Genomic DNA, 16304 nt, shown 5'->3' on the forward strand with positions numbered 1-16304 from the left:
CACTCTTCTACAAGTCCATTATCATACTGAACCTCTCTTTTCAAGAGTCAGAACAAACATTCTGAATCAATTCAGATTTTGTTATTTCAGGTGTTATTTACAAACTGAAATTGTTTTTTATTATAGTAGCTGCTCACATTCCCACATGCAATTAAATTTCACTCTTGCTGTTGAACCCTGTGAGGACTAAATGAGGCTCATGAAACATGTGCCTTCAGAGAGTTAGAATCATGTGATTCTCTGAATAACACAAGCAAAGGAGAAGCTGTATTATACTCAGATGGCAGAATATCCTCTGGATAAAGTAGAAGTAGGGACTCTTCATTGTTCCAGGAGATAAAACAATAAAAAGATCAGAAAAGGAGTCACATTTGGGAATTAAACTATTCACTGAGAATGTAGATATTCATTTCCAATACCATGGCCCAAATTTTTAATCAGATTAACACTCTTTCTCTCTCCCTCATCTTTCTCTCTCACACACACACATCCCTCCCAGAATCACAAAATAAGTCCTTCTCATTTCACTCAAAGGGAATTTGTCAGTGTTGGGTTTTGTGTCTCCAATAGAAAGTTTACCAAGTGACAACTGCTGAATCATCATTGCCCAGCGTCTTCACATACCAGGCAGCTCTGGGCAATGACATCATTTTGAGTAATAAATTCAATCTAAAAAGGAGAACAGGGCTTCTCTGGTGGCTCAGTGATAAAAGAATCTGCCTGCCAATGCAAGAGATGCAGGTTCGATCCCTGGATCAGGAAGAACCCCTGAAGAAGGAAATGTCAACCCACTCCAGTATTCTTGCCTGGGAAATCCCATGGACAGAGGAGCCTGGTGGGCTACAGTCCATGGGGTCACAAAGAGTCAAACACAACTGAGCACACACACACACACACACACATCACTTGCCTAGGTTACTCATATTGCCTCTGGTCACTCCCTGCCCTGGTGGGTGGGTCACCCACCCCCAAACCCACAAAAAAATAAATCGTTTGTTCCTTCCACAGATGCTTCTTAAGCACACATTCTGCTGAGTGCTGTGGCACAAGAATCACTGAAGTATATTTCTCCCCTTTGGAAACTCACAGTAAAAAATGAAAAGTAATATATACACAAATAATTAGTCATGCAGCAAGTATTGTCATAGGAATTTAAATGTGCCATGGCAACTCACTCCAGTATTCTTGCCTGGAGAATCCCCCTGGGCAGTTACAGTCCATAGGGTGACAAAGAGCCGGACATGACAGCAACAAGAACACACACACTCAGATGGGAGCAGAGAGGAATAAGCACCAAACTGACCCACAAGTCACAATCTTGTCAGAGGTAGCCTCCTAAACATGTGCCCCGATCCTGTCACTCTCATCCTTTCAAACTGCCCATGGGACCATGAGACCACAGGATAAACTCCACATTTCTTATGATGCCCTAAAGCCTCTTGGTAAACTGGTCCCTCACTTTCCTCTCATTCATATATCAGATTGCAAGCCCTGGACTCTGACCTTTCTGGTAAAATCACTTTCCTTACTTTCCTCATCTGAAAAACAGACATCGTTTAAATATCTACTTTGCAGGAATGTAGTGAAGGTTGGAGGACGTGGATGGTCACTGGCTCGTAGTGCTAAGAATTACTATCAATTCATTCAGCAAAACCAGTATTTGCGACCTCAGGTGACCTGCCTTCCAGCCATGGGCCATCCTGCCTCCCTGATTTTCCTCCACAAAGACTTCCTGCTTACTCTCTTTCTCTCCAATGTTCTCATCACATGCTGTACTCATTTGTTCGATAATCTTATTAACACGTTGTTATGGCTTGAACGTATGTTTCTTCCACGGTAAATTCCTGCTCTGCGTATATGTGCCAGTGCATGTAAACAAGGGTGTGAGGGAAGAAGTTCGACCCTGGAAAGTGAAGCCTCTTCTTATCAAGGAAGGAAAAATCTTCACGATAGAAAACTGTGAATTAACAATAATAGCTAATATTTCTTGAGCCCTTATTACATGCCACATTTCCAAGAACTCCGATTTTTACCCCATTTTATAGTTTGATATTGAGGCACTGAGTTGAAAAACTTAAGCAAAGCCTAACATCTAGCACAAGGTGGAGTCTGCATTCGAACCCAGCTATCTGACTACATATTCCACACTATTAAGTACTTCTAAGTCACCACCACCTGAAGACAAGCAGACACTCAACTTCCCTTAATGACGGGCTCTCCTTCCTAGACCTCAAACTGCTCACACGTGGGAAGATGGATGGACATAAAGAGGAGAAAACATCACCCCAGAATCCCTTAACAATAGCTCTTCCCAATAAGGTGCAGGTTCCACGCAACCCCCACAAAGGAAGACCAGACCCTCTAAGATCTGCGGCTGGACTCAAGATCCCAATGTACCTAAGGGGGCGTGCGCCTGCACCCAAGAGTGGCTCTCCACTCCCCCGATATCAACACCACGTGCCCAGAGAGGGAGCAGGAAATAATAAGCGCACCCCATTCCCCCAAACCACCCGCAACAGGAAACTTTCCAGTACCGGGTTCTGCAGCATCCAACTTTCAAAATTTCCCCTATCCCTTAACACTTCCCCGCGGAAAGTGATGAAAAGCAACAACCGAAGCGCTGGTTGGGTCGTCACCCTGGGGAACTATCCAATAAAAGGTAGGCACAGGCCCAGGGCGGCTCCGCTGCTTGCTGGGAATTGTAGTTCACACTCTATAATGTCTGTGAGTGAATGAAGCTGCTCAGTCGTGTCCGACTCTTTGCGACCCCACGGATTGTAGCCTACCAGGCTCCTCTGTCCGTGGAATTTTCCAGGCAAGAATACTGGAGTGGGTTGCCATTTCCTTCTCGTCCCAGTCAATTTCTCATTATAGTGATTATCCAAATCCGGTGGAGGAATACCAGCAAGGAGAATACAATGCCAGGAAATAACTTTCTCTTAATTTTCTATTCTTTATTTTGTCACTTCATTTAAAAACTGCTTAATGGACCAGAAAGACAAGTTAATTTTCTGAGAATAGATGAAAATCCACCAATCATCCAAGTTTTGGAAGAGAATTTTTGGTTTGCTTTTTTTTTTTTTTTTCCGCCTTTGGTGGTGAAATAGTTTGGAAAATATTGAATGAAACTGCTCAAACCAAAAACATGTAACGGGGAAAAGTCCGAGTCTATAGTTGAAGAACATAACGGAAACCAGAAAGTTTATATAAAAGCAGCTGTGATGAGGAAACCGAGTAAATCGTTTTAAGACTCAATTTCCGATTATTATATTTGAGAATGGCTTTTTGCTAATTCTTTGCTCTCATCTCCCCTGTGCATACCTCTCTGTCTTATCATTTTGCCCACTGCATCCTATTGACCTGCACCCCTCAGTAGACTGTGATCTCTTTTGAGGACAAGGACCGCGTCTTCTTCAGCTTCTAAATTAGAGTCTAGCGCACAGTTCACGGTTGTCGGTTCATTTCAGTACAGTTGTTCAGTCGTGTCCGACTCTTTGCGACCCCATGAACCACAGCACGCCAGGCCTCCCTGTCCATCACCAACTCCCGGAGTCCACCCAAACCCATGTCCATCGAGTCGCTGATGCCATCCAACCATCTCATCCTCAGCCGTCCCCTTCTCCTCCTGCCCTCAATCTTTCCCAGCATCAGAGTCTTTTCCAATGAGTCAACTCTTCGCACGAGGTGGCCAGAGTATTGGAGTTTCAGCTTCAACATCAGTCCTTCCAGTGAACACCCAGGACTGATATCCCTTAGGATGGACTGGTTGGATCTCCTTGCAGTCCAAGGGACTCTCAAGTATCTTCTCCTGCACCACAGTTCAAAAGCATCAGTTCTTCGGCGATCAGCTTTCTTTATAATCCAACTCTCACATCCATACATGACCACTGGATAACCATAGCCTTGACTAGACGGACCTTTGTTGACAATGTCTCTGCTTTTTAATATACTATCTAGGTTGGTCATAAGTCGTTAAATGAGCCAATACATAACGGGAGTTAAGCAGAAGGAACTGGAAATTCAGAACTTAGGGTTCCGGAATTATAAGGGAGTCCAAGTGAACGGAGTAACAACGGAGAACTTAAGTCTCCTTGATCTGGGTATCCCCAGGGCGTGGCAAAACACTGTCACTGGCTGGACAGTAAACGCTAGGTAAACGCTAACTTCAAACTAGGAGGAGAAAAGAAAACAAAAGAAAAAAGATCAAGACACACAGCTATTCCTGCCACTCGCTCCATCGAAGGTATCCAGGGGAGGAACTGTCAGAACTGTGAGGGATGGTCCTAAGGCACGTATCTGGTATCGCTTTCCCAGCCGGCTAGCTTGCTCAGGGCCTGAGGTAGAGTCACGTGACCCAAACAAATATGGCGCCTTATTTGCATCTTTCCTCCATTGACCAATTACAGTAGCCGATGTCAATCGTCATTCCCGCCTCCCTCCCCCCCCGCCGCCCAAGCCTGCCGAGCGAGATTTGTCACCTGACTCGGCTCAAACATGGCTTCGCTGGAAGATGTACAGATTTGGGCACCGGGAGCGGGTGAGTGTAAAGCGCCCCGAGAAGGCAGGAGCGCGCTCCACGATCCCGGTAGGAAGCGTCCCTGCGCCCCGGTCCCCACCGCCCTCCAGTTCTGACACCGATTCCTCTCCTGATCATCAGTGCTCTGCCTTAAAAGAGGGCTCAAACTAGGGAGGTTTCTGCTGAATTTCTTGTCGTTAAGGAGGCGACTACCTGGGGATTTGGAGCCGGATTGGGAATAAAGTTCAGGAGGAAATAAGGAAGTGGAGTTTTGGGTCTGCGTCGCGGGCTAATATGACGATTAATATTAATCAAATATTGGATGCGCCTAGAGAGAGAGGATCCACCCCTTGGGGAAAGGTGGAACTTCTCAAAAAGAGAGACAGTAACATGACAAATTAGAAAAGTAAGACCTACCTTTCCTCGTGCGGGTAGTAGTTGCTAGTTTGTCTTATTCCTTCCTTTTCTTCTCTCTCGGATCTGTATTGTTTCTAGGAGGTAGTCCACAAATGAGAAAAAAGCCGGTGTATTTTGTGTAATTCATCTGTTTCTATCTCCCTGCACTCTGTGCTGGGGAAAATGCACCATCCATTTGGAAAAGAGGAAGCTGCTTCCCAGAAGCAGCTTTTTGAATTTTTCTGTGAGTGCCTTCGGAGAGGAGAATGGGAACTGGCAAAGGCATGCGTACCTCAGCTACACGAGGCACAAGGGGATATCCCAAAGAAGGTGGAAGATATACTTCGGGCGCTGGTCCTGTGTCCCAGTCAGCTGAGGTAAGGGATCTCTCGCTTCCTGCCATGCTGTCACAGGACGGGAGAGGAAAGGTTCAATACTTGAGCTCTGGTCCACGTGCCTCATTCAATCACCTTTGAAGAATTAACAAAGGCAGATTGTATTTCACTTGGTCTGAAATTTTACTTCCATAATATTGATACATGCCTGTTTATTACTTAATCAGTTTGGCTTTGAACTATCATCTGAAACATCATTTAAGCCTGGAACCAGCATTTCATGTTTATTATCATTAATAATAAAGCATTTTCTTTGCCTCAATAAGAGCAAATCCTGCTCCCTTCTTGCTTGTGAAATTGAAGATACTGTTGTAGCTTTAACAAAGGACCAGAAGTGAGTTCACTTAAAGCTTTTTATTTTGAAATAATTAATTATAGACTCACAAGAAATGCATAAATAATACAAAGAGTACCCTTTCCCCAACTTCCCCCAATTGTGACATCTTATATAACTATAGTCAGTATCAAACCAAGAAATTGACACAAGTACTGTTAACTAGGGGGGCTTCCCTCATGGCTCAGCAGTAAAGAATTCACCTGCCAATGCAGGAGACTCGGGTTCCGCCCCAGGGTCAGGAAGATCCCTTGGAGAAGGAAATGGCAACCCACTCCAGTATTCTTGCCTGGGAAATCCCATGGACAGAGGAGCTGGCAGGCCATGGGGTCGCAAAGAGTTGGACACGACTAGATGACTAAATCACTACCACTGTTAGCTAGACTACAGCCCTTATTCAGTTTTCACCATTTTTTTAATCTGCATTCCCTTTGTTTTTTTTTTGTCCGTGCTGCACTGCATGCAGGATCCTAGTGCCCCAACCAGAGATGCAACCCACACCCCATGCATTACAAGTGAGAGTCCCAACCACTGGACCACCAGGGTAGTCCCAGTATGTATTCATTTTTATGTGTGTAGTTCTGTGCATCTTTAGCCATTCTTCGATTCATGTAACTACCGCTATAATCAGGCATCACCACAAAAGAATTCCCCCGGTCCCTGGGACTACCTGTTTGTGCATTGATTCCTTCCGTGTCCTCTGGCAACCAATGTTCTCTGTGTGAATTTTGAAGTTCTTCCTGGCAGTGCTATTAACAGTTAGTGGTATAGGAGTTAAACTTGAGTCTTTTCCCTCATTTTTCCTTACTCTTGCAGTTATTTGTAAGAAAGTATGGTATTAGCACATATAGAATGGAGATTTACATGATTCTTTTCTTCCTTTTTTTTTTCCTTTAAATTTGGATTCTAGTCAATTACTGTCTAAACTACTAACTTCAAAGAAAGGCTATGAACTCCTATAATTCTGTTTTTTATGCTAAGTCGCTTCAGTCATGTCCAACTCTTTGCGACCCTATGGACTGTAGCCTGCCAGGTTCCTCTGTCCATGGAATTCTCCAGGCAAGAATACTGGAGTGGGTTGCCATTTCCTACTCCAGGGGATCTTCCAACACAGGGACTGAATCCACCTCTCTAATGTATCCTGCAGACTTTGGCAGGTTCTTTACCACTAGGGCCACCTGGGAAGCCCCAATCCTATTTTTAGCATAGAGTTAAAAATAAATTTTTATGAACTTTCTGGTTTCTTTGATTACTTGATATCAGTTTCTATTTCAGGATTTCAAGTTTTCTGTTTCAGATAGCTTTGCTTTTATGGTTTTTGGTGGAATATTATTTTGTTTAAAAATAAGAAAAACTAGATAAGGAGATAGACATAGAATTGAGATCTTTTCCTTTTTTTTTAAGTGAATGCTGCTAGTTCTGTTCTGATTCTCCCTTCACTGATCTGTCACATACATTCAAAAATTTCTCATTAGGGCAGTGTCTTGCCTGTTCAGGTGTAAAACAGACTGAGCGGTGAAATCTAAATTTTGGATCACAAAGAAGAAAAAATCAATAGAAACTCTTTGTTTAGAATTTTTTTTCTTTTTACACTTTTCAGATGTGGACAGAATATCAGTCCTCAAAGATTAGCCTGGGTCTGGCTTCTTGTACTGGAAAAATGGTTGGCCCTGGAAAAGGTAAATAGGTTTACATTTCAAATTTTCTCCTGAGGCCAGGATTGAAAAGAACTTGGAAGGAGTTGTGAAATTTCCCTTCTGTCTGCTGCTTCCTTTATTTTGAGGTTTGTTGTATTCCTTTTTCAGTACTGACAGTGAGGTTGGCTTGAATATTTATTGATGTCTCCTTACCTAAATTCATTTATTAGTTTACTAACCTGCATTGACATTGAGTCACCAACCTACCATTTGAGGTTATACCATTGTGTTAAAAACCACTGTGACTCTTGTGCTGGAACAGAACTTTGGAGAACTCAGTGAAAGTGACAAGACTGTGAATAAAGTCTAATCCTTGTAATACTCAAGTAATGGAGACTAGCTGAATCAAAACTTGGTTGTTGATACAAAAACTGTATTTTAACTAGTCCAGTACAGTGAAATCTTATTGATTTAAACATCATTAGTTAATAAGTTAATAACTCACATGACTCGAACTAAAAGTTATCAAATAAAAAAACTGAATAAATTAACAGTGAAAGAAAACATAAGGAAGTGTTTAGGGTTTGTTTTTATTTTAAGAAAAATTACCATTCTAAGCTCTTTTAGAAATATGTGTTAATTATCAGAAATAAATATCCATTAAAGAAACTCTCTGAGGCAATTTTGTATTAAAGCTGACACTTTAAGATTTAAGTGAGGAACCTCTGACTCAAAAAAGAGATGACTGGCTCAAGGTCACCATAAAGTTAGTTGGCAGAACTGGAGCTGGAACCAGTGTCTTCTGCCTCCAGTTCCTCGGTCCTCTCCTTTTCCCACCTCAATATTATCTTTAGCCTACATGGACTTGAAAGTAAGAAACCGTAAATTCAGTTTTCTAAATGTCTATAATTCAGCCTAATTTTCTTCTTCCCTTCTCTTGGTCATCAAAATGAATTTTGTCTTTAGTTCTGAATTTTCCTGACACTTTCCATTCTTCACATAGATTTCAAAAAGTACCAGAAGTTACTAATCTAAATGCATTCATCATCCAGATTTTTGATAATGGGTTAGCAAAGAGAAATGACAACAGTAAGAGAGGGAAGAAAGAGAAGCAAAACTGAAAAATAATCAACCCCAGGGTGATTCAGAGCTGGCCATAGTTTCAGATCTAAAAGAGACATCTTCAACTGAAATATCCAGAAGTATCTTCAAAGAGAAAAGGGGGAAAAAATGTCTTACTGTTACCAAGGACCTTTTCAGTACACACATGGAATTTGTCAACCAAGATGAACTTTCGCCTCACAGAACATATTTGCTTACTCTATGCTAATTGGTGGTGGTTAAATTTCTGCACAGTTGCTCAACCAGATCTGAAGGTGAATTTCACTTCCCTGGCTTCTTTTCACAGACTTAAGAGTTGTTTTTCCCAGCATTGAAGATCATCTGGTCATTAAAGCCCCAGTGCCTCAGTTATTTAAGCAGTTTAGGGAATATTTTAAACTTTATACAAGGACCTCAGAGAATTTTAAAACTTTATACAAGGACCAAGACTTCAAATGCATTCTTGGAGTAGTTCTATAAAGCCAGTCTTTATCGTAGACCAGCCTTCATCTTCTAGGGACTTGCTGGCAGCTCCTTCTCCTATCTACCACCTGCTACTGAAAGCTCCTTTTTAATTATTTGTTGAAACACTGATTCCATTTTCCCTTTCCTTCATCCATTTTTGCCTTCTGCCTTTTTATGTTTTATCATGTAAACAGCATAATGTTCACAACCTGCTGCTTCTAAAAGAGGAAAAATAGAAACAGCTCCCATGTCCACAGTCCAGAACTGATTAATCTATTTGTAAAATACCATGGCACTATTAAAATTACTGTAAATGAGTTTTCAGTCTTGTGGAAGGATATTTGTATTCTGTTATGTGAAGAAAAAGAAAAAGCTGTTTAGAAAACAGTGTTTGTTATGCATGCCTATATGCATATATAGAAAATGGTCTGAATACTCTTAGAATACCGTTGTAATTATAGTTCTCCTTTAGTTGATAGATTTGGGGTATGTGTGTGTTGTGAATGTGTGTTTTCATTTGCCTGTTTGTATTCTCTGATTTTTCTACATTGAACATGGCCTTGATTTTATAATAAGAAAATCTGTGCTTAGAAACATAGGTCAAATCCTTGCCTGTTTTACAAATGTTAGATGTTTATGACCCTGCAGAGGCATAAAGTAACCTCATCCAGTAGAAAAAATACAAGCTAGTCAATCGTTAGGGCTTTAAATGAAAGTCCTAAAATCTTAACCAGTTCTTTTATTAAGAGCCTGCTCTCTGGCATTATCTACTCCTTCCTCTTAGTTCTCAATGGAATCACTAACTTTCAGCTTGCCAGATGAACTTTCTTTACCACCTTCTAATCACTAGCATTATGCATGAATTCAGGTGGCATAGAGCATTAGGGGAGGGCATGGTAAGAAGGATTTTGGACCAAGAACATACTAGATCTTATTAGCCTCTGATGTAATGAATGACACACGAATAACGTAAGTGAGCTCTTATGTTCTAAACTTCGCTTAATAGACACACAATCCTGCAGGTGCTTCTTGCCTTGATTTAGGAGACTTTTCAATAAAACCCATCTTCTGGAAGATTTAACCAGCTGCAAGATTTACAGGTGTCTCTGGTTTTAAAGAGTGCTTGTCAGGATTAGTCCCAGACTTTCATCTTATTTGAATTTGTGCCTAGAGAAAGGGGAACTATCATTTTAGTTTTAAGGACCAGGTGAAGGGAAGTTACTGTGAAATAAGCAGGTACAGAATAAGTCAGACGCTTTCTCTTCCTTAATGCATTAGTCGCCAATGACATGTCTCTTTAACAAACATCTTCCTTTTCATGCTTGAAATGATTGGAAAATACTTCCTAATCATTTCATCTTTACTGAAGACTGTGTCTTAAAACATCCCAAGGCCATAGGTTTGTTGATTTAGCAATTAAATGAGATTTTTTTAAAGTATGTGAAAACTTGGCACGTAGTAACTGGCACAAAATAAGTGTTTCATGAACATTAGATCTCTCCCTCTTTAATTTTCTAACTAAAAATGGAAATTAAAAATAGGGGCTTGGTCCAAAAAAGGATCATGTGGGCCATTCCATCCCAACTGACTCATTGCTGGGTATTTGGGACACCACAAGGAAGATTCTTGGAGAAGGTCCTCAAGTTAGGAAAAAAACCCATGAAATGAGCAAGCCTTGGCATTTGAGGCTGATCAGTGTGGGATTTCAGTGTTAGTATTTAAGGGGAGTATATGTTCAGTTTAGTTGTTTTTGTTTATGAAGAAAAGTGTCTGAATGAAAACATACCGAGAAATATAATGGTCAAAAGTATTTTATCAGAAAAGAAAGTACTTTATCTTAGAGAAAACAGCAGAAATAAGCTGAACTGGAGAGAAGTACTTACTTATAATTTTCAGCTAAAATATAGTCTTTCTCTTTTTTTTTTTTTTTTTTGGCTGTTCCATGTGATGTGGGGGATCTTAGTTCCCTGACCAGGGACTGGACCTAGGCCTAGTGCAATGAAACTACTGGACAGTCAGGGAATTCCCTTAACATATTCTTAATCTCTATGCTTCCATCTTATGATTCTTCTAGAAGTTACTCCCAACTGGCTTCCGGAGAAAACTTGAGTTTCTTTTATTGTCAGAAGACCTCCCAAGTGACATCTCAGAGGACATCCTCAAGGTGAGAGAGAGCCCCAGCTCTGTCTGCCCAGGGGTGCAATCACTCAAGAAGCTCAGCTTTCACGGATCCAGCAGAAACAAGCCCTCAGGATGTTGGCTGTTCACTTTTCTCAGTCCAGACCAGGGGGAGGCCCCTTCAAGGAAATTTAGAGATCGGGAAATCTTATCTAATTGTAGACTTCCTAGAAGTGTTTTGGCCAGAAGTACTAAGTATAGCTCTGGAGAAGGAAATGGCAACCCACTCCAGTAGTCTTGCCTGGAAAAATCCCATAGACAAGGAAAAAAAAAAATCCTTTTTCTGTAACAGTTGCATTGAATATGTTATAGTTAATCCTCACAACACCTTCTGGGAGCAGATTCAGAATCTTAACTAGATCTGTCCTTTAGTGCGTGAGGGATGCTCTGAGGCTTAATGCTTATTTTCTTCATGACCTGGCCACCAGCTAATGAAAGATATATTTACAGTAGGATTTAAGGTAGGGACTTTCACTAGGACTCAAGGTCCTTTGACTGTCTCGGAGGCAGGTAATGAAGAAGTATCCCCGAGCACCACCCACAGGAATGAAGAGTGGGAAATAACCTACCAGACAAATTATAGGCTCCAGAGATCTTGCCTTTTAAAGACTTACAGTCTAGTGGGGGAAGAAGGAAATATACACATAGCACAATTATATACTAAACCATATTGTTCTGAGCCCCACATAGAGGGAGAGTTGTGTGGGTTGGAGGTACTGGGGAAGGTTTTATGGAAAGAAAAAAAAAGGGGTTGTATCTGCAATGTTATGTGGCAGCCTGGATAGGAGGGGAGTTTGGGGAAGATTGGTACATGTATATGTGTGGCTGAGTCCCTTTGCTGTCCACCTGAAACTGTCACAACGTTGTTAATCTGCTATACTCCAATATAAAATAAAAAGTTAAAAAATAAACAATCAAAAAAAAAAAAAAGAACAGGCTGTCTCTGAAATCTTGCTTGGGATTTAGATCAAGGGTTAAAAACTAGTCTGTAGTGTTCTTTTAAAAATTGAATTTAAGTGCCTTGAGATGGGTACAGGGTCTTATAAAAATTTGTTACCTGGTCTGTGAGCTTGCAGTCCCTGATTTAGTGTGACAGTGTACATTTCAGGGGCAATGGGGACAGGGGTGTGGATAGACTAGCTTGAGGATGGAGGCCTTGGACAAATCTCTCTTTGCCTCAACCCCCTAGTTTGAGGACACCTTCCAAATGAGGATAATAGTAGTGTCTTCTTCCTAAGGTGGTTTTAAGTATTAATTTTTCTATCTAAAGAACCTGGCACATAGTAGCGACTACAGAAACGTTTGCTACTGCTACTATTGTATATATCCATGCATGTGTACTCTGAAAAGAGGGAAACGTCAAGGCTTGTAAGTGATGACATTCTGGACATACCACCCATCTCTCTCTTCATCCTCTATTTAGGAGCTGTACGCGGTCTTAGCACAAGACAGAGTGGACCCTGTGCTTGATGGAAACCTGAGGCAGGAGAGCTGGCCCCCTCGGCTCAGCTCAAAAGCTGTCTCTGTGCTCTGGAATCTCTTGAGGGAGGCCCCCCAGGTCGCACAGGGCCTGCTGGAGCTCCTGCTTGGGGAGGTTGATGGTGCAGGCCTCCGAGGCTGGCCTCTGCAGAAAGCACTGGTGGACCTCATTCGACAGGCACTGCGAACTTTGCGGGGCCCTACTGCCGCACCCCCAGGGACAGTTGATGCCATCTATGGGGCCCTGCGGATGCTGCGCTGCCCTGCAGAGCCGCTCGGGGCTGAGCTGCGTCTTCTGTGTGAGGAGCTGCTGGAGGCCTGCAGGTCCGAGGGGAGTCCCCTACGGGAGGAGCGGCTGCTGGGCTGCCTGCTGCACAAGGCCGGGCGGGACCTGGTGTCCCTGTACGGCCACACCTACGCAGAGAAGGCCACACCCTCGGGAAAAGGTGTGTCCCTGCACAGCTTCTCCTGTGTTGCCAATTCCACCCTGTCCAACCCCTCTGAATCCCTGCCTTCCATGTTGCTCTGGAAATCTAATGGGAGAAGCTAAGCAAAAATAGGCAAGGGTTCTGTAAAAATGGGCATCTGTGCTTTGTGAAAGCACAGATTTTGTAGTCCAAGATGGAGTGATGGAGGAAAGAATGATACACTAGCAGGAAAGAGGTGGTGCTACTGGGAAAGAATCCACCTGCCAATGCAAGAGCCACAAAAGTCGCAGGTTTGATCCCTGGGTCGGGAAGATCCCCTGGAGAAGGAAATGACAACCCATTCCAGTATTCTTGCCTGGGAAATCCTGTGGACAGAGGAGCCTGATCAGGGGAGCCTTGGGATTGCAAAGAGTTAGACACAACTGATGAATTCAGCACACACACTGAGAGAAGAAAAGAGTCTTTAAGATAGAAGTGTAGAAAACTTGGTGTAACATTTTGAAAGAGTGAACTCTCACATCAGTTGGGCTGTCTGTGTTAATTTTCAGTCCCACCGGATCCTCTCGATCCTGAGCGGGCAATGCTAGTCTTGTTCTCCAATCCTGACCCAGCCCACGCCTGGAAATTGGCCTATTTCTATTGCCTGAGCAACAGCAAGCACTTCCTCGAGCAGATCCTGGTAAGTCAAACTCAGTGCTTCTCCATCACACAAGTTCCCAGGGATCCTTTCCAGGTTTTTTTCATTCTTCCTTTCTCGCCCATTCATCTGTCCAATGCAAAGCAGTTTAATTAGTGGTAAGTCATCTAGTTTGTGTCCACCTCACAGTTCCAGAAGGCTCTGAGAACCGGTATCATTCATATTTAGAACTGCCAGCATTTCGTTTCATATCTGTCCTTGGGCAGGTATGTGTAAGCTCTCTGGAGGGTGTGAGGAAGAAGAAACAGTGGCAGCAACATGTCACCTAATTGACAGGGGAGTCTAATTACCCTTCTTCCAGATTGCAGCTGAGCTCCAGTGTAATTCAACAACTATTTATTAACTTAGTCTGTGTGCTACATCCTATGCTGGGATCTGCAGATACAACAGAAGTCAGTCCCTGCCTTCAGGAAGCTTACAATCTAGTATTTTTGTAAACATTTTATAAACAACTGGCCGTTTCTGGCATTGTTGGAAACCTCCCTTCTAAATGGAATATCTTCTCACCCTGATGCGCAGCAAGTCCTCTAGCCGTCTCCTTTGGCTTCCAGGTGACAGCACTCACCCTACTGAAGGACGAAGATTTCCCAAGTCTTGGCTGCCTGCTCAACAGAGAATTTAGGCCTCTCAGCAGACTGCTTGTGCTCCTGGGCTGGACACACTGCCAGAGCCTAGCATCAGCCAAGAGCCTGCTCCAGACACTCCACGGGACCCAGGTAACTCACGCTGCGGCCCAGGCTCCTCCAGAAATGTGTGTGATGAGGCTTTTGGCTGGGGCAGGGTACTGAAGTTGGTCACAGCCTCTGACCCCAGGTGCCTGAGTCAGCATCTCTTTCTTCTCCTGTATCAATGCAGGACCAAGGCTGTGATAAGCTCCTGAGGGATGCCTGTGATGGGCTGTGGGCTCACCTGGAGGTCCTGGAGTGGTGTGTGCAGCAGAGCAGGTACGGTTCTGTACCGCCAGCCCCGTTCCCATCACTGGGCACACTTGACCCCACACTCCACACGTGTGGCCTTTTCAACACATCTTCTCTATAAATGTCTTGAGTTGACAGTATTGACCCACAAGTAGTTTTTCCAACTATTAAACCAGGAAAGAAATATAAGTAGTGATGATCTTCACTACAGCCACAAGGTCATAACTAGAGGATAACTTAAGGATGACAATGATAACAAGAACAAAAGCTTGTGTTTCCTGAGCATTTACTGTATACCAGGGATTTCTTTACGCCCTTTACGTAATGAGCTTGACCCTAATCCTGTGAGATAGACACCAAAGTTATCCTCATTTTAAAGGTGGGGCCCCTGAAGCCCAGAAGTGTAAAGTAACATACCTAGAGTCACACAGCTTTTGGGCATGGTCCACATCCTTAGCTGCATGTTTGTCTTAAGTCATATTTTTATTCAACAACTGCCTATTGAAATGTGTGTGAGGCCCTGTGTTTTCCTGATAATTTAGCCTTCAGTTCAGTTCAGTTCAGTCGCTCAGTCATGTCCGACTCTTTGCGACCCCATGAATCACAGCACGCCAGGCCTCCCTGTCCATCACCAACTCCCGGAGTTCACTCAAACTCATGTCCATCGAGTCGGTGATGCCATCCAGCCATCTCATTCTCTGTCGTCCCCTTCTCCTCCCTCCCCCAATCCTTCCCATCATCAGAGTCTTTTCCAGTGAGTCATCTCGTCACATGAGGTGACCAGAGTATTGGAGTTTCAGCTTTAGCATCAGTCCTTCCAATGAATACCCAGGATTGATCTCCTTTAGAATGGACTGGTTGGATCTCCTTGCAGTCCAAGGGACTCTCAAGAGTCTTCTCCAGCACCACAGTTCAAAAGCATCAATTCTTCAGTGATCAGCTTTCTTCACAGTCCAACTCTCACATCCATACATGACCACTGGAAAAACCATAGCCTTGACTAGACAGACCTTTGTACTTAGCCTTAGTCTTCCCTAAATCTGGGTTCCTATTTTGTTCTTCACCCACCTTACCAGCAGAGGTGGAAGTAGCAAGGAGCCCTGACTCAAAGGAAAGCAGAGAAGCTCCTGTTGGATCTCAGCGAGGAAGCTTACAGAAATTAGGAAGCTTAATCCGCGGGCCCTTTTTAGAGTCTGCTGAGCACAAAGGCCCTTCCTAGATCCTTTCTAGACAAGTAAAAGGCTGGTTTGATAGATGTCCTTCCCTAAGGGTAAACAAATGCTATCCTCTGTCATGGTCCATCTGAAATTTAGTGTTTGGGGAAGTGAAACGTGTGGTGTTACAAGCCAGAGAGAAAAAATAAGAGGAAATGGAGACTGGTCTTTTTCCAAGCAATTATTTAAACTGTCTCCCCTTCCATCCTCCCAACTTTTGCTTTCAGCAACCCCATACCAAAGAGAGATCTCTTGTGTCACTTACATGGTGGAGACAGCCACTCAGTGCTCTACTCTCTCCATCACCTTACAAACCTTCCAGCCCTCAGGGAGGAAGATGTTCTCAAGCTCCTACAGAAGGTGCCAGCCAAGGACCCCCAGCACGAGCATGGTGAGTTGGCGAAGGAGTGACCTAGGGAGGGTTCCCCCCAGAACAGTATTACACATGTTTCTTTTAGCACAAGATTTATTTAGCATGATTGCTGGGATCTGTCAAGATGGGTGGTCCAGCAGGTACCTTCTAAATTAGTGCTATTTGCCCCAGTCA

General features: G+C 43.2%; 2 protein-coding genes across 10 annotated transcripts in view; one reads left to right on the plus strand and one right to left on the minus strand.

Moving 5' to 3' along the window:
* Positions 1-2654, minus strand: part of RAD51B (RAD51 paralog B) — a 761238-nt gene extending 758584 nt beyond the window's left edge. For 7 of the 8 annotated variants that reach the window (XM_088839518.1, XM_055435705.2, XM_088839516.1 and 4 more), the window contains exon 1: positions 2535-2637. The gene's annotated coding sequence lies outside the window, so the exon portion shown is untranslated. Of the gene's footprint in view, positions 1-2534 lie in introns of all 8 variants that reach the window. The other variant, XM_088839514.1, reaches the window with a different exon arrangement.
* Positions 2655-4452: 1798 nt separating this feature from the next.
* ZFYVE26 (zinc finger FYVE-type containing 26) overlaps positions 4453-16304 on the plus strand; it is a 67345-nt gene continuing 55493 nt past the window's right edge. The window contains exons 1-9 of one of the 2 annotated variants that reach the window (XM_055435699.2): positions 4453-4537; positions 5012-5289; positions 7242-7320; positions 10919-11008; positions 12446-12947; positions 13478-13608; positions 14178-14342; positions 14482-14570; positions 15985-16148. In XM_055435699.2, coding sequence (XP_055291674.2) covers positions 5096-5289; positions 7242-7320; positions 10919-11008; positions 12446-12947; positions 13478-13608; positions 14178-14342; positions 14482-14570; positions 15985-16148 — 1414 coding nt within the window. In that variant the 5' untranslated portion in view covers positions 4453-4537; positions 5012-5095. Of the gene's footprint in view, positions 4538-5011; positions 5290-7241; positions 7321-10918; positions 11009-12445; positions 12948-13477; positions 13609-14177; positions 14343-14481; positions 14571-15984; positions 16149-16304 lie in introns of those variants that run through there. The other variant, XM_055435700.2, reaches the window with a different exon arrangement.

The sequence above is a fragment of the Moschus berezovskii genome, chromosome 9, assembly GCF_049115385.1.
Source record: "Moschus berezovskii isolate FMDL1 chromosome 9, NW_MosBer_1.0, whole genome shotgun sequence".
Taxonomy (NCBI): domain Eukaryota; kingdom Metazoa; phylum Chordata; class Mammalia; order Artiodactyla; family Moschidae; genus Moschus; species Moschus berezovskii.